Raw genomic sequence first — 24,865 nt, 5'->3', positions numbered from 1 at the left:
GCCTTCCCAATGATAATCCTCTGAATTAAAACTCATTGGGGGTGCTGTAACAATAAGACCATAACATAGCATAACTGATTCAAGAATGAAGGGAAGTTATGTTGTAAATCTACTGTAATAGCTATGTATGGATAGCCTCCATAGCCACAAAACCTTAGTTTCTTCAGTAAAGGATAAGACATCTCTACCCTCAATCGCTCCTCAAACTGCAAATGCCATGCAAGTTTTTTTTTTGAAGATAATTAAAAAAAATTATTAAAAGAAAAAGAAGATACAATGAAAGGTGACAAGTAATCACCCAAAGAGAAAGAAATAAAACAAGAAAAACACCCAACAAGATTGAAACAACAGCCATCCATCCCAAACTACCCACACATGGCCAACCCCTTTACACCAAAACTCTTATAACCTACACATAAGTGATACAAAATAGATCGAAAAAACCCCGACATTCACATCCCAAAAAACAGATGCCCTTAACAGTCCCCAATCACCCATACCCACCACCCGGCTAAAATTAAACCAAAATGAAAATCCAAATCCTAATCTTAACAGTCCCCAATCTCTTTTGAATCCTGGATGCAAGCTTCTTGTTGTCTTCTGACTGCATTTTTATGTTTTCTTACTGCCTTGTCATGCCCAATGCCAAACGGAGCACCTTTTAGCCTTGCAAAAACCTTTGACACTGCTATCTGCTGACGATTTTTCCTAGCCTTCTTAGATCTGCATCTTCTAGCTGTGTTTAAAGTTTCTGTAGCTCCTTTCAGCCTTCTGGTAAGTTCCTGGCCTCTATCCGACCCCTCCACTTCCTCCAAATCTTCTTCCTTTTCCTTGGTTCCATTCTTGCATCCTCCAATTGGCTCTTTCATCCCATGAAGGACTAAATTACTTGAGTTACAGTCAACCACTGGCTCCTCTAGTTTGTCTTTCACCTCATTTAGGGCCCCTGTTTCTCTTGCAGCCTGAGAAAATTTGGACAGATCATTACCAATAATGTGTATGCTGGAAATGCATGAATCGTTACAACTATGGGCCATGAAAAACCATACTAAAGGATCATTATAGCAGCCTTGATTTGCTTGCGTAATCTGAATTCCTTCTGTGCAGTCATTGCCCTTAAGCCTGTCTGCAACAACTGTAGTCTTATGAAGGACTTCCTGGCAATATACCGACAGAAATTCTTCTGTATCTTCACAGCAGCTACTTCACGCCTTAACTTTTCATACATTTTGCTGGCCATTTTACCTACAAAGAATAGGAACAAAATGATTGTTAAAGCATATAGAAATGTAGTCTAGAGAAGTACATAAAGAAGGCATTTGATTTTCTAGGAAAAGAATTTCCTCCTCAGCTATTTGCCACAAATGAGGCCTCTCAAATGTCTAATCTTGTGTACTTCTAGAAAAACTAACATTGTCATATTTAATGTATTGAGATATCATGTTAACTTGTATCAAGTATGAACTGAATTACAATTTCTGAATGAACATAACAGTCAGTCTTCTAGAGTCACACTGTCACATCTCATATCAATATGAAGATCAACAAATCAGTTTATCTGAGGCATTTAAGATAGCATATGTGGTATTAAATGTTCAATGATATCAGAAAAAACAACTATTTATGGGATCATATGTAGTATGAAATGAAACAAAACAAGAAGTACCTTGCCAACAAGATTACAAATGAATAGCGTCCTTCCTTAAGGAGATGAACTCTTTCTGAGCAATATATGTACGAATTCGTTTTTGAGTAGTTCTGGCTGCATTTCCAAGCACCTCTGCTCTTCGTGCATCCAATTCAGCCATCTGACCAGCTCTCAGGAACACATTGTCTTGCCTAACTGTCAAGTGTCAAGTGTCAACACAACAACCATATGGACAAGTACTAATGAGAAAATCCTAGTAGCTCGATACATGATAGATAATTTCTACGCATTCACATTTAGGATAAACATTTGGGTAAATTTCTGAAACCTCCCTTGAAGTTTGAAAATTGCAATCATCTCCCCTGAACCTTTTGATACAGTTGCAAGTAGAGCCCCTCTGTTAGAATCTTCTAAAAAGAGGTACAAAAATGTCCAAAATACCCATGCAATTACCATTGAGACTGGTTTCTACAGAAAAGAACAATACAAATTTTATAAATAACAAAAAATAAAGAACTTAAAGTCTTAAAGTTGCAGATTTGCCTTTGAATGATTGATATGAAGGCCAAATTTGGAAATAAATCAATTTCATCAGTGCAAGTAGCTGTGTGGATATTTTGGACATTTTCATGCCTCTTTTTAGAAGATTTTAACAAAGGGGATCTACATGCAACTATGTTAGAAAGTTCAGGGAAGGTGATTGCAATTACCAAACTCGAGGGAAGGTTTCAGCAACAACCAAAAACTTCAGGAGAGGTTTCAGTAATTTACCCTAAATATTTCTCTAACTAGGAAAAATAGAAAGGCATTTAGGATATTGATCAACAAAAAGATTTTCAACACAGATGTTGCACATGACATGAATAAAATGGCATTGGAAATCATTGTAAGATCTATGGTAACCCTTTGAGTAGCATGAACAAATTATGAGTTATCAGTAATGTTGGGATCACCTGATAACCTTTCAACCCTTTTTTCTCTAGAATCATTTGGCATGCAACCTTGTCATCATCATAACTGTAGAAGAAAAGGGCCATTTGATTTTAAAACAGTGGGGGGGGGGGAATTACACCCACTATATTGAATACATAAATTGAAAAAAGAACTACAAGACTTACTTTCCTTCCAAAACTTCTGGAGCAAGAACACTGGAACGATGAAGAAATTCATAGAATGTCCTAGTAGGATATCCAGCATAGCTTATCCTAATTGCTTCAAGAACAACCTACAAGGATGGTGATATAACCAAAAGAGTTTGCTTAAATGAAAAAAAAGAAATATTGCATATGAAACAGCAGATAGTAAAAAAGAAGGTAAGTAGAAAATTGTCTTCTTCATATTGAACTTACATCACAACATAATTGTTGGATGATGTTGAAGTTCTTAAAAATAGCAGGTTTGAGGACATTATTTGACTTTACACATCTGATGTAGTGAGGTTCTGTTGAACTCAAGGTTTCCATCAAGGATTGGAGTTGTAGCTGCAATTGCAAAAAGTTTTTTTGGTAAAAAATTTTCTTAAGATGTTTCAGAGTTCCAGGTTGACACACACACACACACACACACACATCAAGTTCAATCGCTTAGAAAGGCACAGAAAACTCTATGCCCAGGAGTAGTTATTGATTGTGCTTCTATCTGTGAATATAAACAAAGATTAGGAATCCTTAAAACTTCTCTTTAAATTCAATTAAAAAGTTAAATAAGCAACCAACAATGATGCCCCTACTTCTATGTGAACACAGTGTCAAGGCCTTAATGAAGGTTTTTCGGTTTTAGTGTGCCTTTCAAGCTGCAGGAGGATTAAGGAGTTGTATTTTGGGTATGAGGAAAAAATGGGGTGGAGGTGTGGAATTTCATTGGTTGCTTTTGTTTTGAATTTGAACTTTGGGCTTGTCCTTCTGCACTCCTTGTATACTTCTGTTCCCTTTCTCAATATATTTTACTTTCTATGTCAATCGATCAAACAAGTGGGAGAGTGAGTGAGAAAGAGTGAAAGGTTCTTCTATTCTAATTTGATATGAATTTAAACCACATTAGCAACCAAAAAACAAGACAATTGTTAGTGTCGGGTATGTAGGGGTATTTCTGTCTTTATACTTATGTTGAGGTTGCTGATCTGTAATATTATATTAGAACTAGTGTCCCTCACTTAAGTAAGGGCACATGTGTCTTTTCCATTATGTTAGTAATATAAAACATGTCTGGCCGAATGGGAGAGGTAATTTTTCTCTCATTCGAACCAGACTTTTCTTCTCTCTTTTTCTCCTCTTTTCTCTCTCTCTTCCTTTCTTCTTTCTTCTTCTCTCTTCTTGGCTGTTATCAGACTAACAGAACTCAAGGGCAGGCCAAATCATAATATGGTATCAGAGCACAACTAAGCAACTCGGATCTGCCCAGATTTCTGTTTTCTGCGCACTCAGTCTAGGGTTTTCTCTTGATTTCTCTGCCATCGATTGGAGATAAGGGAAAGGGCTGAACAGGAGTGGTTGCCCTCTTCCCTTGGAGGTCCCTATGCCTCCAGTTGTGCTGTTCATGGTCGGTTGCTGTGGTTTCTAAGAAGCCTTCCCCTAATCGATGAAGAGAAGAGGGCTGATTCGTGTGGTGCAGTGGGTGTCTTGTGTGGTTTGTTTTTCGGATGATGAGGTAAGAGATTCCTATGCATATGTTTGTTATGAATCAAATAGGAAGTATGTTTCAGATCATATGGTGGGATTTCAGACTATAGTGTGCTAGGGTTTATGCTGTTTTTTAGTGTGATTCGAAGGGGGAGTGGTCCTCATATAGTGTGGTGAGATTTCAGGTAGTCGTGGGGTAGGGTTTGTGGTGTAAAGAGTGCAATCTTCAGCAATAACAAGTGCTGAAACCAGTGTGATCAAGTAGTGTGCAGTGTGCCGAATTCAGTAATAACAAAATTCAGCAATGGGAGATAGCAGTGATAGCAAATCTAATGTGATGATACCTACTGACTACCTGAATGTTCAAATGACCTCCATTAAACTGAATGGAGAGAATTATGTACCTTGGGCTAAATCTGTAGAAGTTTTTCTAAAGGCAAAGAAGAAGGTGAAACACATAAGGGAGGAGAAACCCTCCATTGATTCTCATGAGTATGATGATTGGGAACAAGAGGATGCACAGATTATCACGTGGTTATGGAACAGTATGGAACCCAAGATTAGTGTAAATTTCATGTTTCTTTACACTGCCAAAGATGTGTGGGACCATGCTAAGAAGTTGTATTCTGGTCAAGACAATACAACCAGAGTATATCAGCTGTATCAGGAATACTTTAATCTACAACAGGGCAATCAGAGTCTTGAGGAGTACTATGCTATGTATGATTGGCCCCTCTATCAGCTTGATGTCAAGAATGCTTTATTGCATGGTGATTTGCTCGAGGAGGTCTATATGGAGCAACCACCGGGGTTTGTTGCTCAGGGGGAGGATGGTAAGGTATGTAGACTAAAGAAGGCTATTTATGGGCTTAAACAGTCTCCTCGAGCATGGTTTGGTAGGTTCAGTGAGGTGGTAAAGAAGTTTGGTATGAAACAGTGCCAAGTTGATCATTCAGTCTTCAGTCATGACTCTCAGGCAGGAAAAATCCTATTGGTGGTGTATGTAGATGATATTGTTATTACCGGGAATGATAAAATGGGCATTGATAGGTTGAAGACTTTTCTACAGGAACATTTTCAAACAAAGGACCTTGGTAAATTGAAATATTTCTTGGGGATAGAAGTAGCAAGGTCTAAGCATGGTATTAATTTGTGTCAGAGGAAATATGTGCTTGATTTGCTGGAGGAAATAGGTTTGTTAGGTGCTAAACCAGCTGAAACACCTATGGAAACAAATACTAAGCTGAGCAGTGATATGGGTGAAGTGTTTGAAGACCTTGGCAGATACTAGCGACTTGTAGGTAAACTGAACTACCTAACCATTACTCGGCCAGATATTTCATCTGCGGTTAGTGTGGTAAGTCAATTCATGCAAAAACCTCTGGTTCCTCATTGGGATGCAGTTCTAAGAATTGTGAGGTATTTAAAAGGGGCTCCAGGTCGTGGTTTGATATACAAAAGTGGTGGAAAACTTGAAATAGAAGGATATACTGATGCTGACTGGGCCGGTTCTATGTCTGATAAGAGGTCTACCACATGCTATTGCACTTTTCTTGGGGGTAATCTGGTGACATGGAAAAGTAAGAAGCAGACAGTCGTGGCGAGAAGCAGTGCAGAGGCAAAATATAGAGCTATGGCACATACTACTTGTGAATTAGTGTGGCTAAGGAACCTTCTACAGGAGATAGGATACAATGTTAACACTCCAATGAAGCTCTACCGTGACAATCAGGCTGCAGTTCATATTTCTTCTAATCCGGTGTTTCATGAAAGAACCAAGCACATAGAGGTTGACTGTCACTTTGTGAGAGAGAAGGTGCTGAATGGAGTGATAGACACTGCATATGTTAACACAGGAAACCAATGGGCAGACTTATTTACTAAAGGGTTGAGTCGGGGAAGAGTGGACTACATATGTAACAAGCTAGGATTATATGATATATACTCACCAGCTTGAGGGGGAGTGTTAGTGTCGAGTATGTAGGGGTATTTCTATCTTTATACTTATGTTGAGGTTGCTGATCTGTAATATTATATTAGAACTAGTGTCCCTCACTTAAGTAAGGGCACATGTGTCTTTTCCATTATGTTAGTAATATAAAACATGTCTGGCCGAATGGGAGAGGTAATTTTTCTCTCATTCGAACCAGACTTTTCTTCTCTCCTATTTTCTCTCTCTCTCTTCCTTTCTTCTTTCTTCTTCTCTCTTCTTGGCTGTTATCAGACTAACAGAACTCAAGGGCAGGCTGAATCATAATAACAGTCAATTTGATAATCTTTTTTTTTTTATAATAAAATAAAATTTATAAAAGGGAAAACAATACAAAAGAAAGGAGATAAGGTATCACCCGAGTGAGAGACACACAACAACTGAACCCACCTTACAACACCAAAATTGAACAACAAGACTCTAAAAACAAACTGCCACAACAAACCAGACCCAATCAAAAACCAAAGAAGATCCCCAAAAATTTGACAAGATACCACACCAAAATTTGACAAGCTATTAGATGCACTCATATTGTCATTGGCCAACTGAAAGAGTTGAATTTGGCATGTCCTTAATTCAATGAAAGTCTGAGGCCATGTTAGTACTTTGTGCAAATGCAGCATGATAAAAACCGGTTTCAAAGTACCACTATCATCTATCTACTTGACAAGAAAAATTGATGGTGATAATTAGATGCAAGGACAAGTAGAGGGTTGTTATTGAATATTGATATATGACATAAATAGCATCACTAAGATAAAATAAGACCAAAAAATTTAGAAGGGATTTTTGTATTGGGGAATGATTCCCAAGGAGGGGAATTTGTAATAAAGGAAAGGAAGGGGGAGTGAAGGCTCTACCCAATGGGCCCGACCAGACCAATCTGATTATAGCGGATCTAGATCCATGATTATATTGGAATCAATAATTGGGTTAGTGCCTGTTCACTTCTCCGGAACCAACACATACCCAACACCAATTATTCTATCAAGTATATTTCATGTTTCCTTAATTTTCCTATAAATTTTATCATATTATATGTTTAAAATGACAAATCTAAAAGATAGTTAAAGGTGTTTAATTCCTTAACATATAAATAATTTAGTATTTTTCAATAAATTTAATTTAACGTCATATTATGAAAATTAAAATATTAAGTTACTATTTAAACAAAAACAAGTAGTTTCCAGTATAACTGGTTCGGTTAATAACATGAGTTATTATTTAAGCATGGGGTGTGTCCTATACTTACATTGTTACCGAAAAACGGAAACAATGGTGAGACGCATGAGTTGGCAAGCCCCTACCTCAAAGTAGCAAAACCATGACCAATCCAAAAGTACACATATAACACAAGCGAATTAGTAACCCACACAACCACAAGAGAACACCAAATGAAGTGGAGAAATGAGATGCTTACATCAAAGAGTGGATTGGCTTCTTTATAGTAACGCAAGGAGTGGTTGCGCAACATGCCCACAATACCAACTTTGTTGGTGCCTGAACACATCAAAACCAAGGAGGTTATGGCCGCCACCACAACTGGAAAACATTGTTTCCAAAAATGATAAAAGTCCAGAATTGCAAGAATTTTACAGCATGGACATACCTGTGCCACTTAAAAGGGCAGCAACGACAATAAAGAAATGGAAACCTTGAAAAAAGTGTTAGCATATACAAGCAATGGTGGCTTACACGATCACAGTCGTTGCTGAAACCACAGTAGGCGGTGTGAGCTAATAAAAATGTGCCAGCAATGACAAGGTTGAAACTAGTTTAGAGATATTTATTCATCTTTGCAAGTCCAAAATCAACATCGCACGACAGAATCATATGCTACCATAGAAAAAGATTGAACATTGAGTATCGGTTGGAAGGGCCATTACCTAGAGCAGCAAATCCTAAAGGAAAAGAAAAAGACATACCAGCCTTGCTGCAGCCATAGCCCTCCTATCCATTGTATTCTTCAAAGGGCTGTCAACGATTCAGGTCTGCTTGACGGGCCTGAGCAGACTGAGCCAATTATAAAGGTCTTGGTTCCATGTTTACACAAGAATTGATAATTGGTTCAGTTCTGGTTCCCACACCCCAAAACTAGTTCATACCCAAAACCATTTATTTTGTTAGGCCTCTATAGCATTACCTACATCTTCTTATAATCTTTATCATACCATAAGTTTAAAGTGTCAAATCTGATAAATACATACATAATGGTGTTCAGAATTCTAACATATAAATAATTTAGAATTTTTCTATCAATTTTATTAACTCTATACTATCAAAATTTAAATTTTAGGTTAACATTTAAATAGCAAAACCGGTTTTAAGTTTGATCGGTTCGATATTTATCCTATGTGAAGGTATAAGCTAAGTTTTACATTAAGAGTGACGGTTTTGGGTCTACAAATTTGTCCTGGTTAAGGATCGGTTCGGGAGCGCTTTTACCTAGATCAGACCCGAACCCCACCCGCTGACAGCCCTGTCTCCAATGGTAGCCAACTTCCATTCGAGCCACCACATAAAGCAAGATGAGATGAGAAACAGTTAGTCATTTACCCAACGGGACAAAAAGAAAATGCAAGTTCATTGAGCATGTGAATATCTTATACTCACATTGTTATCAAAGCCGGAAGGAATGGTAAGTCACATGAGTCGACAAGTCCTTTCCCAAAGTAGCAAAACCTCGAGCAATCCTAAACTGCACATATAACCCAAGTGAATTAGTAATCCACACAACCACAAGACAACACCAAATGTAGCAAGGAAGAGAGATGCTTACAGCGAAGAGCGGATTGGCTTTTTTATAGTAATGTCGTAAGCGGTTGCACAACACTCCCACAATTCCAGCATTCTTGGTTCCTGAACACATCGGAACAAAGGAAGTTATGGCTGCCACAGTAACCGGAAAATATTGTCTCCATATATGATAAAAGCTTGGATTGCAGGCATACTACAGCAAGGACATACCTGTGCCACTTAAGAATCCGTTATCACGTCCGAGTCCTGTTTGCACGCCCAAGACAATCACCAATCAATAATATCCAATCAGAAATAGGTGGGGAAGGAAAAGTCCAAGAAGTGAATAGAGAGGAAGGAGGTTATGGTGGCTCATTCTAGGCTCCAGCGTATGTGAGGCCACAGCTCGCAACAGCTCCGGTTCGAATGCCCGAATCATATTTGCCCGATGCAATATACAGAAGTGCCAATACCTGAAGATGTACAGATGAGTTTAGAAAAGTAAGAAAAATTACAAGGGCGGCAACGACAACAAAGAAATGGCATCCTTGAAAAAGGTGTTATCAGATACAAGCAATGGCGGCTTACACGATCGCAGTCGTTGCTGAAACCACAGTAGGCGGTGCGAGCTGATAAGATGCGCTTGCAATGAAAAGGTTGAAATTGGTTTAGAGATATTTATTCATCTGTGCAAGTCCAAAATCAACATCGCACAACAGAATCATATGTTACGATAGCAAAACATTGAACATTGAGTATGGGTTGGAAAGGCCATTACCTAGAGCAGCAGATCATAAGGAGAAGAAAAAGACATACCAACCTTGTTGGATCTGTAGCCCTCCTATCCATTGTATTCTTCGAAGGGCTGTCAACGATTCGGGTCTACTTGACGGGCCCAAGCAAACTAAGCCAATTATAGAGGTCCTGGTTCCATGTTAACATAAGAATTGATAATTGGCTCAGTTCTGGTTCCCACACCCCAAAACCGGTTCATACCCAAAACCGTTTATTTTGTTAGGCCGCTATAGCATTTCCTACATTTTCATATAATCTTTATCATGCCATAAGTTTAAAGTGTCAAATCTGATAGTACATACATAATGGTGTTCAACTTTCTATCATATAAATAATTTAGAATTTTTCTATCAACTTTATTAACTCAATATTATCAAAATTTAAATTTTAGGTTAACATTTCAATAGAAAAACCAGTTTTATGTTTGATTGGTTCGGATTTCATCCTATGTGATTGTATACGCTAAGTTTTACGTTAAGAGTGACGGTTTTGGGTCTACAAATTTGTCCCGGTTAAGGATTGTTTCGGGAGTGCTTTTACCTATATCAGACCCGAACCACACCTGTTGGCAGCCCTGTCTCCAATGGTAGCAAACTTCCATTCGAGCCAACACATAAAGCATGATGAAATGAGAAACAGTCAGTCACTGATCCAATGGAACAAAAAGAAAATGAAAGTCCACAAGAGAACACCAAATGTAGCGGAGAAGTGAGATGCTTACAGCGAAGAGTGGATTGGATTTTTATAGTAATGCCGTAAGAGGTTGAGCAGCACTCCCGCAATTCCAGCATTCTTGGTGCCTGAACACATCAGAACCTAGGAAGCTATGGGCGTCACCGCAACTGGAAAATATTGTCTCCAGAAATGATAAAAGCTTGGATTGCAGGCATACTACAGCATGGACATACCTGGGCCACTTCCCAATCCATTATCATGTCCGAGTCCCGTTTGCGCGCCCACGATAATCACCTGTCGATAACATCAAATCAGAAATAGGTGGGGAAGGAAAAGTCCAAGAAGTCAATAGATAGGAAGGAGGTTATGGTGGCTCATTATGGGCTCCAACGTATGTGATGCCACGGCTCGCAACAACTCCAGTTCGAATGCCCGAATCATCTTCACCAGATGCAATATAGCAGAAGTGCCAATACATGAAGATGCATAGATGAGTTTAGAAAAGTAAGAAAAATTACAAGAGCAGCAACAACAATAACGAAATGGCATCCTCGAAAAAAGTGTTAGCATATACAAGCAACGACGGCTTACACTATCACAGTCATTGCTGAAACCACACTAGGCTGGAATTGGTTTAGAGATATTTATTCATCTGTGCAAGTGCAAAATCAACATCGCACGACTGAATCATGTGCTACCATAGCAAAAGATTGAATATTGAGTATGGGTTGGAAGGGTCATTACCTAGAGCAGCAGAACCCAAGAAGAAGAAAAAGAGATACCAACCTTGCTGCAGCCATAGCCCTCCCATCCATTGTATTCTTCAAAGTGCTGTCAATGATTTGGGTCTACTTGACGGGCTCGAGTAGACCAAGCCATTTATAAAGGTTCTGGTTCCATGTATATACCAGAATTGATAATAGGTTCGGTTCTAGTTCCCACACCCAAAAACCGGTTCATACCCAAAACCGTTTATTTTGTTAGGCCTATATAGCATTTCCTACATTTTCATATAATCTTTATCATACCATAAGTTTAAAGTGTCAAATCTGATAAATACATACATAATGGTGTTCAGCATTCAATCATATAAATAATTTAGAATTTTTCTATCAACTTTATTAACTCTATATTGTCAAAATTTAAATTTTAGGTTAACATTTAAATAGCAAAACCGGTTTTATGTTTGATCGATTCGGTTTTCATCCTATGTGATTGTATATGCTTAGTTTTACGTTAAGAGTGACGGTTTTGGGTCTACAAATTTGTCCCGGTAAAGGATCGGTTTGGGAGTGCTTTTACCTAGATCAGACCCGAACCCCACCCGTTGATAGTCTTGTCTCCAATGGCAGCCAACTTCCATTCGTTCCACCACATAAAGCGTGATGAGATGAGAAACAGTAAGTCACTGATCCAACGAAATAAAAAGAAAATGCAAGTTCATTGAGCATTGGCGTGTCTTATACTCACATCGTTATCGAAAGCCGGAAGGAATGGTAAGTCACAAGAGTCGACAAGTCCATCCACAAAGTAGCAGGACCTCGAGAAATACTAAACTGCACATATAATCCAAGCGAATTAGTAACCAACAAAACCACAAGAGAACACCAAATGTAGCAGAGAAGTGAGATGCTTACAACAAAGAGCGGATTGGCTTTTTTATAGTAATGTCATAAGAGGTTGAGCAGCACTCCCACAATTCCAGCATTCCTGGTGCCTGAACACATCAGAACCTAGGAAGTTAAGGCCGCCACCGCAACCAGAAAATATTGTCTCCAGAAATGACAAAATCTTGGATTGTAGGCATATGACAGCGTGGACATACCTGGGCCACTTCCGAATCCATTATCATGTCCGAGTGCCATTTGCGCGCCCACAACAATCACTTGTCAATAATGTCAAATCAGAAATAGGTGGGGAAGGAAAAGTCCAAGAAGTGAATAGAGAGGAAGCAGGTTATGGTGGCTCATTCTGGGCTCCAACGTATGTGAGGCCATGGCTCGCAACAGCTCTGGTTCGAACGCCCGAATCAGCTTCGCCCAATGCAATATAACAGAAGTGCTAATACTTGAAGATGCACATATAAGTTTACAAAAGTAAGAAAGATTACAAGGGCAGTAACGACAATAAAGAAATGGCATCCTTGAAAAAAGTACTAGCATATACAAGCAACGATGGCTTACACAATCGCAATCGTTGTTGAAACCACAGTAGGCGGTGCGAGCTGATAAGAATGCGCCTGCAATGACAAGGTTGAAATTGGTTTAGAGATATTTATTCACCGGGGCAAGTCCAAAATCAACAACGCATGACTGAATCATGTGCTACCATAGCAAAAGATTGAACATTGTGTATGGGTTGGAAGGGTCGTTACCTAGAGCAACAGATCCCAAGGAGAAGAAAAAGAAATACCAACCTTGCTGCAGCCATAGCCCTCCCATCTATTGTATTCTTCAAAGGGCTGTCAACGATTTGGATCTGTTTGACGGGCCCGAGTAGACCGAGCCAATTATAAAGGTTCTGGTTCCATGTTTATACCAGAACTGACAATTGGTTCAGTTCTGGTTCCCACACCCAAAACCAGTTCATACCGAAAACCGTTTATTTTGTTAGGCCTCTATAGCATTTCCTACATTTTCTTATAATCTTTATCATACCATAAGTTTAAAGTGTCAAATCTGATAAATACATATATAATGGTGTTCAACATTCTATTCTATAAATAATTTAGAATTTTTCTATCAACTTTATTAACTCTATATTATGAAAATTTAAATTTTAGGCATACTACAGCATGGACATGCCTGTGCTGTCCGAGGAAGTTATGGCCGCCGCCGCAACCCGAAAATATTGTCTCCAAAAATGATAAAAGTTTTGATTGCAGGCATACTACAGCATGGACATACCTGTGCCACTTCCGAGTCCGTTATCACGTCAGAGTCCCATTTGTGCGCCCACGACAATCACCTGTCAAGAATATCCAATCAGAAATGGTTGGGGAAGGAAAAGTCCAAGAAGTGAATAAAAAGGAAAGAAGTTATGGTGGCTCATTCTGGGCTCCAGTGTATGTGAGGCCACGGCTCACAACAGCTCCGGATCGAACGCCCAAATCATCTCCGCTCAATGCAATATAGCAGAAGTGCCAATACCTGGAGATGTACAGATGAGTTTAGAAGAGTAAGAAAAATTACAACGGCTGCAACAGCAAAAAAGAAATGGGAGCCTTTAAAATTGTGTTAGCATATGAAAGCAACGGCGGCTTACACGATCGTAGTCGTTGCCAAAACCAGAGTACGCGGTGGGAGCTGCTAAGAATGCGCCTGCAATGACAAGGTTGAAATTGGTTTAGAGATATTTATTCATCTGTGCATTTCCAAAATCAACACCGCATGACAGAATCATATGGAACCATAGCAAAAGATTGAACATTGTGTATGGGTTGAAAGGGTCATTACCTCTAGCAACAGATCCCAAAGGAGAAGAGAAAGAGATACCAACCTTGCTGCAGCCTTAGCCCTCCCATCCATTGTATTCATCAAAGTGCTGTCAACGATTTGGGTCTGCTTTGACGGGCCCGAGTAGACCAAGCCAATTAGAAAGGTTCTGGTTCCATGTTTATACCAGAATTGCTAATTGGTTCGGTTCTGATTCCCACACCCCAAAACCGCTTATTGTGTTAGTTCTCTATAGCATTTCCTACATTTTCTTATAATATTTATCATACCATAATTTTAATGTGTCAAAGGTGATAAATACATACATAATGGTGTTCATCATTCTATCATATAAATAATTTAGAATTTGTCTATCAATTTTATTAACTCTATATTATCAAATTTTAAATTTTAGGTTAACATTTAAATAGCAAAACCGGATTTGAGTTTGATCGGTTCGGTTTTTATCCTATGTGATTGTATAAGCTATCTTTTACGTTAAGACTGGCGGTTTTGGGTCTACAAATTTGTCCCGGTTGAGGATCGATTCGGGAGTGCTTTTTTACCTTGTTCAGACCCGAACCCCTTCCCGTTGACAGCCCTGTCTCCAATGGGAGCCAACTTCCATTCAGCCACCACATAAAGCGTGATGAGATGAGAAACAGTCAGTCATTGATCCAAAGGAACAAAAAGAATATGAAAGTTAATTGAACATTGGCGTGTCTTATACTCACATCATTATCGAAGCCGCAAGGAATGGTAAGTCACATGAGTAGACAAGTCCTTCCCCAAAGTAGCAAGACCTCGAATAATCCTAAAATGCACATACAACCCAAGCGAATTAGAAACCCAACCAACCATAAGACAACACCAAAAGTAGCGGGGAAGTGAAATGCTTACAGGGAAGAGCGCATTGGCTATTTTATAGTAATGCCGAGAGAGGTTGCGCAACACTCCCGCAATTCCAGCATTCTTGCTGCCTGAACACATCAAAACCGAGGAAGTTATGGTCCCCGCCGCAACCCGAAAATATTGTCTCCAAAAATGATAAAAGTTTTGATTGCAGGCATACTACAGCATGGACATACCTGTGCCACTTCCGAGTCCGTTATCACGTCAGAGTCCCGTTTGTGCTCCCACGACAATCACCTGTCAAGAATATCCAATCAGAAATGGTTGGGGAAGGAAACGTCCAAGAAGTGAATAAAAAGGAAAGAGGTTATGGTGGCTCATTCTGGGCTCCAGTGTATGTGAGGCCACGGCTCGCAACAGCTCCGGATCGAACGCCCGAATCATCTCTGCTCAATGCAATATAGCAGAAGTGCCAATACCTGGAGATGTACAGATGAGTTTAGAAGAGTAAGAAAAATTACAACGGCTGCAACGACAATAAAGAAATGGGAGCCTTTAAAATTGTGTTAGCATATGAAAGCAACAGCGGCTTACACGATCGTAGTTGTTGCCAAAACCAGAGTACGCGGTGGGAGCTGCTAAGAATGCGCCTGCAATGACAAGGTTGAAATTGGTTTAGAGATATTTATTCATCTGTGCATTTCCAAAATCAACACCGCATGACAGAATCATATGGAATCATAGCAAAAGATTGAACATTGTGTATGGGTTGAAAGGGTCATTACCTCTAGCAACAGATCCCAAAGGAGAAGAGAATGAGATACCAACCTTGCTGCAGCCTTAGCCCTCCCATCCATTGTATTCATCAAAGGGCTGTCAACGATTTGGGTCTGCTTTGACGGGCCCGAGTAGACCAAGCCAATTAGAAAGGTTCTGGTTCCATGTTTATACCAGAATTGCTAATTGGTTCGGTTCTGATTCCCACACCCCAAAACCGCTTATTGTGTTAGTTCTCTATAGCATTTCCTACATTTTCTTATAATATTTATCATACCATAATTTTAATGTGTCAAAGGTGATAAATACATACATAAAGTCTTCATCATTCTATCATATAAATAATTTAGAATTTGTCTATCAATTTTATTAACTCTATATTATCAAATTTTAAATTTTAGGTTATCATTTAAATAGCAAAACCGGATTTGAGTTTGATCGGTTCGGTTTTTATCCTATGTGATTGTATAAGCTATCTTTTACGTTAAGACTGATGGTTTTGGGTCTACAAATTTGTCCCGGTTGAGGATCGACTCGGGAGTGCTTTTTTACCTTGGTCAGACCTGAACCCCTTCCCGCTGACAGCCCTGTCTCCAATGGGAGCCAACTTCCATTCAGCCACCACATAAAGCGTGATGAGATGAGAAACAGTTAGTCACTGAGCCAATGGAACAAAAAGAATATGAAAGTTAATTGAACATTGGTGTGTCTTATACTCACATCGTTATCGAAGCCGGAAGGAATGGTAAGTCACATGAGTAGACAAGTCCTTCCCCAAAGTAGCAAGACCTCGGACAATCCTAGAATGCGCCTGCAATGACAAGGTTGAAATTGGTTTAGAGATGTTTATTCAAAGCGTTGCAATACATAACTATGCACACCAACCAGTTAGTTGTTGGAATCTAATGGAGAAAGCCCAAATTAAATAATCCCAAGTAAAAGAAAGGTCAAGAAGAATCCTAATAACAACAAAATGTAGATAACAAGGTCGATATATATAAATATTTTTGGGACCAACATACTTGTTGAGCAAGATAGAATTAAGAACTCAGGCCCAGTTATTATTCCATTCTATTTTGACTGTCCCAATGGTTCATAAATTCTAACAACCAACCAGCATGGTGGCCTAATAGTTGGTTGGGTTTTAAGTTTTCTAACCTTTGGCTTCTCAGAAAGGGCATTCTCATCAACAGTGAAATTGCATTATTCAGTTAAAGAAAAGAATATTTTCCTTTAACAAACAACCTGCACTAAAAGAAATAAATCTGGAATGATAAAAAACTTTAGCAGCACTTGGTTCTCTAGAAAATAGCACAACTATGCAGTTCTAGATTCTGAAAACACCCCAATATGTAAAAGACTGCACAAAGTTGTAGGGGTATGTTTATTCCACAAACAAGTTTTCTTCCTTTTTTTATAAAAAACTCTTCTCTTACTCAATAACAGTAATTTCATTAGATATAAATATAAGTGATGTACAGAAATAGGATGACTATGTCTCCCCAATATATGGAACTTTACAAAACAATGAGGCAAAAAGAAACAAATATAACAGTAAAGTCTCCCATTTATTATCAAAGTCAAAACTTATTTGGTGTAAATCTATGATGCTGGAATGGTATGATACCTAGACCCTAGTTAGAGATTTCTAGACTACTTAGAGATTGTTATCAAAGTCTCCTATTTGTCACAAAACACTAATTTGAATGGTTAGGTATTCCACTATTTTTTTCCGATAAGGTTAGGTATTTCATTATTGAGAGGCATCTGTGTGTGTGTGCGTTTGTCTGTGTGTGTGTCAGAGAGAGAGAAAGAGAGCTTGAGAGAGTATGTGCTGTACTACCATAACATTTTAAGAAATAGCACCCACTGGCCAACTCAAGTACTGGGTCATTGGCCACCTCTTTTGTTCTCCATCCTCCTTTCATTTCCTAGTTTCTTAGAAGATCTTGTAGTACCAAGATGGCAAAAAAATGGTATACGTTTTGTCCTAAAATTACAGTGGCAGCAAAGAACCGATCAGAATGGTAAGGCACAAGAATGAGCAACCCCTTCCCGAGACGAACAATAAACAAAATCTCACCCATGAATGCCCCTTCACTTATAAGATTGCTCATGGTTGCATGTGGAAAGACTGAAATAGACATATATTCAATAAACAAAAGTTCAACCATGGAAGTCCCCGTTGGTTGCATTGAAAGAACCCTAATGGATTGGACCTCTATATCAAAGGACTTTGAAGGCCAGAAGTACAAAACTTTAGACATCAATAGGATGGCAAAATATTTTTTGCATCTTTTGATAAGCATGAATACTTATTATATAATTGCATATGGCTTTCATGGTGTATACTAATCAACCATGTATAGAATGTACATCTGGGGCCAAGGATTGTTTCTTGAGCTGTTATATTTAATATGCATTTTCTTTTTTCTTTTTCTTTTTTTTTTTTTTTGACAAGAGGTAACTTTCATTAAGAACCAAAAGGAGGGGTATGCATGAGAGATGTACAAAAGGCAGAGAGAACAAAAAAGCCAAAAGATTACAATGGAAATGTGTTACCACTATACAATGAAACCCTATCCACCCCTGATTTTCCTAAAGAATCAGCCATATTCAGTTCCTTAGAAACCCATATAAAAGAACAAAGGGTTAGAGTAGAAATCTCTTGAGTGTCGTTGAGCAGGTGGGCCAAAATCCAAGGACCCCCTTCTTGAGTAGCAGCCCATTCTATGGCATTTCTTCAATCACCCTCCACCACAAAGGGGGTAGAGTGGATAGTTCTAGCCATCCTTAAGCGGTTAAGCCCATAAAAAGAGCTCTGACTTTAGCTTCAACCATGTCTGTAATGCTGATAGGTCCACTATAAGCCCACAATATTGTGAGTTGGTTATGAGACCACCAATCCCTGCCACCCCTACCATCTGAAATTATTCTGCAACTTCCAACAAAATTTAGCAGGAAGTCACAAATTGGCCTTGGAGATAACTTAGGTGGTGTAACCTTTTCTGTATAGAGAAAGACGAGAGAGAAGAGAGGAGAGAGGAGAGGATAAGAGAAGAGAAGGGAGAGAGAGATATTCAATTGGGAAACAGAAAACTATGGTTGGAAGCACACATCTTGTCTTGTATATTAACTTAATATAAAGAATGAGAAAATTACAATTATGCCCCTTGCTACACTCTCTACTAACAAACAAGTAAGAAGAAAATAAAAGACACTGGCTGACAGCATCTTAGGCTGATAGCATGCTACTAACAACTGTAAAATAAAAAAAAAAAATAAACAACCTCAAAACAGGTGGGAGCAAAGGAACAAACCTATGAGAGAGGAGGACCAGAACTTACCCCCTTAGAAAGAGTTCCCACCCTCGTCGAAGGGGAAATAGTGACAGAAGGTACAGAACTTGCCACATTATTCAGACAGGCAACGACCAGCCGGCAAAACCTCTATGCTTCGATCTTTGCTTTGTTCCTTTGGGCTCTGAATCCCCTGCCTTCTACGACTCAATTCACCTCCATCTTTTGTCTATTCATTGCAGTCCCCCTACTTCAACTCTTTCTATCAGAATGGGTTCTCAGACCCTTCACTCCAGGCCAAAGCCTTTGGTAAAGGAAATCATGCTATCAGAATGGGTTCTCACCTCTTGGACCCTTAAATCCAGGCCAAAGTCTTCAGTAAAGGAAATCAAGATCGTATCGTATAGGATCCGGTTAACGGTTAATTTGGATACTCGTCGATCTTAAATCGGATCCTCTAAGCGTTAATTAACTGAAAATGACATTAATATTTAGAATTATTCTATCAATTTTATTAACTCTATATTACCAAAATTTAAATTTTAGGTTAACATTTAAATGGCAAAACCAGTTTTAAGTTTGATCGGTTCGGTTTTCATCCTATGTGATTGTATAAGCTAAGTCTTACGTTAAGAGTGACAGTTTTGGGTCTACAAATTTGTCCCGGATAAGGATCGGTTCGGGAGTGCTTTTACCTAGATCAGACCCGAACCCCACCCATTGAAAGCCCTGTCTCCAATGGCAGCCAATTTCCATTCGAGCCACCACATAAAGCGTGATGAGATGAGAAACAGTTAGCCACTGATCCAACGGAACAAAAAGAAAATGCAAGTTCATTGAGCATGGGCGTGTCTTATACTCGCATCGTTATCGAAAACCGGAAGGAATGGTAAGTCACATGAGTCGACTAGTCCTTCCCCAATGTAGCAGGGCCTCAAGCAAGCCTAAACTGCACATATAAACCAAGCGAATTAGTAACCCACACATCCACAAGACAACACCAAATGTATCGGGGAAGTGAGATGCTTACAGCGAAGAGCGGATTGGCTTTTTTATAGTAATGCCGTAAGAGGTTGCGCACCACTCCCGCAATTCCTGCATTCTTGGTGCCTGAACACATCAAAACGAAGGAAGTTATGGCCGCCACAACAACCGGAAAATATTGTCTCCAAAAATGATAAAAGCTTGGATTGCAGGCATACAATAGCATGGACATACCTTTGCCACTTCCGAATCCGTTATCACGTCCGAGTCCCGTTTGCGCGCCCACGACAATCACCTGTCAATAATATCCAATCAGAAATAGGTGGGGAAGGAAAAGTCGAAGAAGTGAATAGAGAGGAAGGAAGTTATTGTGGCTCATTCTGGGCTCCAACCTATGTGAGGCCATGGCTCGCAACAGCTCCGGTTCGAACGCCCGAATCATCTTCGTTCAATGCAATATAGCAGAAGTGCCAATGCCTGAAGATGTCCAGATGAGTTTAGAAAAGTAAGAAAAGTTACAAGGGCAGCAACGACAATAAAGAAATGGCAGTCTTGAAAAAAGTGTTAGCATATACAAGCAACGACGGCTTACACGATCGCAGTCGATTCTGAAACCACAGTAGGCAGTGCAAGCTGATAAGGATGCGCCTGCAATGACAAGGCTGAAATTGGTTTAGAGATATTTATTCATCTGTGCATGTCCAAAATCAACATCGCACGAAAGAATCATATGCTACCATAGCAAAAGATTGAACATTGAGTATCGGTTGGAAGGGTCATTACCTAGAATAGTAGATCCCAAAGGAGAAGAAAAAGAAATCCAACCTTGCTACAGCCGTAGCCCTCCCATCCATTGTATTCTTGAAAGGCTGTCAACAATTCGGGTCTGCTTGATGGGCTCGAGCAGACTGAGCCAATTATAAAGATTTTGGTTCCAAGTTTATACCAGAATTGGTAATTGGTTCTGTTCCAGTTCCCACACCCCTAAACTGGTTCATACCCAAAACCGTTTATTTTGTTAGGCATCTATAGCATTTCCTACATTTTCTTATAATCTTTATCATATCATAAGTTTAAAGTGTCAAATCTGATAAAAACATACATAATGGCGTTTAGCTTTCTAACATATAAATAATTTAGAATTTTTCTATCAATTTTATTAACTATATACTATCAAAATTTAAATATTAGGTTAACATTTAAATAAAAAAACTGGTTTTAAGTTTAACCGGTTATGTTTTTATCCTATTTGATTGTATTAGCTAAGTTTTACATTAAGAGTGACGGTTTTGGGTCTACAAAATTTGTCCCGATTAAGGATCAGTTCGGGAATGCTTTTACCTAGATCAGACCCCGATCCATTGATAGCCCTGTCTCCAATGGCAGCCAACTTCCATTCGAGCCACCACATAAAGCGTGATGAGAACCAGTCAGTCACTGATCCAACGAAGCAAAAAGAAAATGCAAGTTCATTGAGCATGGGCACGTCTTATACTCACATTGTTATCAAAAGCTGGAAGGAATAGTAAGTCACATGAGTCGACATGTCCTTCCCCAAAGTAGCGGGACCTCGAGCAATCCTAAACTGCACATATAACCCAAGTGAATTAGTAACCCACACAACCACAAGACAACACCAAAGTGCAGGAACAACCACAAGGACAACAACAACAATAAAGAATTGTTAGGTACTTGAAGGGAGCTCCAGGTCGTGGACAGTTTGTAGGAGTGGAGGAACTCTTGAGATAGAGGGGTATACAGATGCTGACTGGCCGGATCTGTGTCTGATAGGAGATCCATTACAGGGTATTGTACCTTCCTTGGTGGCAATTTTGTAACTTGGAAGAGCAAGAAACAAACAGTGGTGGCAAGAAGCAATGCTGAAGCTAAGTACAGGGCTATGGCTCATACTACATGTGAACTAGTATGGCTGAAAAATCTTTTGCAGGAAATTGGGTTCCTAGTTGACAGACCCATGAAGTTGTAGTGCAATAATCAAGTTGCTGTCCACATTACTTCTAATCCAGTCTTTCATGAGAGAACAAAGCATATCGAAGTTGACTGCCACTTTGTAAGAGAAAAGGTGATCAGTGGAGTGATAAATACAGATCATGTGAATTCAGGATACTAGTGACCAGATCTGTTTACAGAAGGGTTGAGTCGGGGAAGAGTGGATTACATATGTGATAAGCTAGGACTATATGATACATACTCTCCAGCTTGAGGGGGAGTGTTAGAATTGATACTACAAGGGTGGTTAAGTCTTTTGTCTATCTAATTAAGGCTAAATTGTCTATTTTTGCATATACCCACCAAAAAAGGTCACACACCAAAAGGTGAAGCTCTTGTACATATTAATTATCGACTCAGTTGAAGGGCCCTCTTTGGGAAGTTCCCACAAGAAGAAGAAGTGAAAGAGTGTCCATGGACTCTCAGAGAGGTCGCAGCAAAATCTACCACCTGCACTTTTAAACATCACAGGACAAAAGACATTCAGGTAAACACACAATTCAGCTTTTAGACTTCTGTTTGATCTCAGTTTTGACATGGTAATGGGCCTAGTTTGAGTTGTGTTTGGGTGATAGGAAATCAATCCTTTTGACATGGTAATGGAACTAGAAAACTCAGATTGAGCAAATCTGAAATTGATGGAAGACCAATTTGTTTGGCATTTAATGAAAGCTGTTTGAAACCAGATCTGTTATAAGATCTCTGTATGACAAAACTTGGACAACAAAACAAATTAAATCCTACCCAAAACTGTTATTAGATCTGTTATCGGATCTCTGTATGACAAAACTTTGACACCAAAACAAATTAAATCCTACCCAAGAAACTAGAAAGACAGATACGCCCATGCATGGAAAGCTTTTGAAAAGGTTCATGTGGTAAGAATACATAAGTATTTGCATGGATTAAACTAGGATGGATTTCTTACCCTTGAAGATAGCAAAGCTTTAACAGGGAGAGTTTTAGAAGCACAAGTTAGTACAACCAATAGGAATGTTGGTTCCAACTAAAAATTCGAGAAATACACAAATGCGGTATGAATGAAATGGAAAAACAGGATACATTGGGTGGAAGTCATAAGAAATGATTCGAGTTGTATTTGGTTTGATGAAAAATAACAGAGAAACAGAAAGTTGATATGTAGTTTGTTTCAACTAAGGCTGTTGTACACTTAATGAAGTTTATTTGAACAAGAGAATATGTCTGACCATGATCCATTTTTTCCATTCTCTATACAACTACTAATATTCAGAGGTACTAGATTTGTAGGTAAATTTCAGAGGTGTATTTGTTCACTGCTGAAATATAACCAGAACTGAATTTTTAAGTGCATATGATATTTTGTTGGTGGAGAAAACACCATAGATAAGGCTATATTACACATCAATGGCACAACAACCATATAGTAAGATGAGACCAATATATGCAGACACAAAAACATGCATGCTATTGTGCAATTTGACTAGCAAATCACTAAGAACATGAAAAGAACAAATTCAATTCAGTGACTCTATCTACTTCATGAGAAAGTTGAAAGAAATACAAGGATAATATTGATTGGAGATGATAATAATAACATTGGAGATGCATAACAATTACTTAAAATAAAATTCCAACCTCTCCCTTGTAAAGCTTAAAAGAAACATCACTCAAAGAGCGCAAAAGTTACTCATCAGAGAGAGACACATAAGATAAATTCCAACCTCTCTCACTCTCTCTCTTGCAGTCATCATTTTATAAATATTGAATCCGTAGTAGATTAGAAAATAATAAAATCAATTCTCTAATTGTACTGGTTTGGTTTGTACAGGACCTACAGTTTTCCTACCTCTCCCTACCTTTTCCTTCAAACCAAACACAACCTTAGTTTTTCCAGACTTTCTAAACTTTTGCCTCCTTTACCTTTAACCCTAAATCAGGTATGCTTTACTAGGATTATCCAGTGATCCCACATCAATTTGGTATAGAGCTTTTTTTTTTTTTGCTTAAACTCCCATGTCAGTCCAACATTCCTTTACTGCCTGGGGTTGGGGCTCAGTATAGTATTTTTGATTGTTGAATAAAATGAACATAATTTGAAAAGGGTTTCCTTTGTCAAAGCAATAAAATATCCACATAACAGATTGAGAAAGTAAATAACACTTATCCCCTAACCAATGCAGCGTTCATCTTCCTAATATGGAAGTTGGAACCAACCTAGCTACCCATATATTATTAAGCTGACCCAGGCAAGACAGCCTTCATCAAATACCAAATACTTAACAAAGTTCCAATACATAACTATGCACACCAACCAGTTAGTTGTTGGAATCTAATGGAGAAAGCCCAAATTAAATAATCCCAAGTAAAAGAAAGGTCAAGAAGAATCCCAATAACAACAAAATGTAGATAACAAGGATATATATTAAATATTTTTGGGACCAACATACTTGTTGGGCAAGATAGAATTAAGAACTCAGGTCCAGTTAATATTCCATTCTAATTTGACTGTCCCAATGGTTCATAAATTCTAACAACCAACCAGCATGGTGGCCTAACAGTTGGTTGGGTTTCAAGTTTTTTAACCTTTGAATTCTCAGAAAGGGCATTCTCATCAACAGTGAAATTGCATTATTCAGTTAAAGAAAAGAATATTTTCCTTTAACAAACAACCTGCACTAAAAGAAAAAAATCTGGAATGATAAAAAACTTTAGCAGCACTTGGTTCTCTAGAAAATAGCACAACTATGCAGCTCTAGGTTCTGAAAACACCCCAATATGTAAAAGACTGCACAAAGTTGTAGGGGTATGTTTATTCCACAAACAAGTTTTCTTCCTTTTTTTATAAAAAAAAAACTCTTCTCTTACTCAATAACAGTAATTTCATTAGATATAAATATAAGTGATGTACAGAAATAGGATGACTGTGTCTCCCCAATATATGGAACTTTACAAAAAAAATGAGGCAAAAAGAAACAAATATAACAGCAAAGTCTCCCATTTATTATCAAAGTCAACCCTCTATTCTCCGGTCCTTGCTTTGTTCCTGTGGCCTCTGAATCCCCTGC

General features: G+C 38.7%; 1 protein-coding gene and 1 long non-coding RNA gene across 4 annotated transcripts; both read right to left on the bottom strand.

Annotated features, from left to right (window-relative positions):
* Positions 1–255: 255 nt before the first annotated feature.
* Positions 256–19,255, bottom strand: LOC104600799 (myosin-17-like). 3 transcript variants are annotated; one of them, XR_016079299.1, is made up of 31 exons: positions 18,873–19,255; positions 16,246–16,336; positions 15,534–16,132; positions 15,343–15,398; positions 14,985–15,227; positions 14,797–14,876; positions 14,631–14,710; positions 13,918–14,517; positions 13,727–13,782; positions 13,369–13,611; positions 12,646–12,701; positions 12,288–12,529; positions 12,100–12,179; positions 11,933–12,018; positions 10,696–11,818; positions 10,509–10,603; positions 10,328–10,381; positions 9,813–9,916; positions 9,581–9,678; positions 9,224–9,465; positions 9,036–9,115; positions 8,870–8,954; positions 8,182–8,755; positions 7,866–7,967; positions 7,677–7,756; positions 2,998–3,129; positions 2,767–2,873; positions 2,602–2,665; positions 1,667–1,843; positions 1,050–1,245; positions 256–962 (listed from the first exon to the last, which is right to left on the bottom strand). XR_016079299.1 is itself a non-coding variant. In XM_088892708.1 (30 exons), the coding sequence occupies exons 24-28, from the start codon at positions 7,728–7,730 to the stop codon at positions 1,820–1,822; spliced, it is 300 nt and encodes a 99-aa protein (XP_088748834.1). In that variant the 5' UTR covers positions 7,731–7,756; positions 7,866–7,967; positions 8,182–8,755; positions 8,870–8,954; positions 9,036–9,115; positions 9,224–9,465; positions 9,581–9,678; positions 9,813–10,381; positions 10,509–10,603; positions 10,696–11,818; positions 11,933–12,018; positions 12,100–12,179; positions 12,288–12,529; positions 12,646–12,701; positions 13,369–13,611; positions 13,727–13,782; positions 13,918–14,517; positions 14,631–14,710; positions 14,797–14,876; positions 14,985–15,227; positions 15,343–15,398; positions 15,534–16,132; positions 16,246–16,336; positions 18,873–19,254; the 3' UTR covers positions 256–962; positions 1,050–1,245; positions 1,667–1,819. The 3 variants fall into 3 exon arrangements, 2 of the variants coding, with proteins under 2 accessions (XP_088748834.1, XP_088748833.1); XM_088892708.1 differs by lacking the exon at positions 2,998–3,129 and adding an exon at positions 7,509–7,559 and having other exon boundaries at positions 9,813–10,381; positions 18,873–19,254; XM_088892707.1 differs by having other exon boundaries at positions 9,813–10,381; positions 18,873–19,234.
* Positions 19,256–19,413: 158 nt separating this feature from the next.
* On the bottom strand, positions 19,414–20,458 carry LOC148789565 (uncharacterized). The gene is made up of 6 exons (XR_016079370.1): positions 20,401–20,458; positions 20,201–20,285; positions 20,043–20,103; positions 19,855–19,934; positions 19,684–19,773; positions 19,414–19,553 (listed from the first exon to the last, which is right to left on the bottom strand). It is a non-coding gene; the product is annotated as an uncharacterized LOC148789565 (long non-coding RNA).
* Between the last annotated feature and the right edge of the window lie 4,407 nt (positions 20,459–24,865).

Source organism: Nelumbo nucifera, chromosome 8 (genome assembly GCF_055504915.1).
Source record: "Nelumbo nucifera cultivar China Antique chromosome 8, China Antique-T2T, whole genome shotgun sequence".
In the NCBI taxonomy this organism is placed as follows: Eukaryota; Viridiplantae; Streptophyta; class Magnoliopsida; order Proteales; family Nelumbonaceae; genus Nelumbo; species Nelumbo nucifera.
Note: the sequence above shows the minus strand (reverse complement) of the source record. Positions and strands in the feature narration are given on the sequence as shown.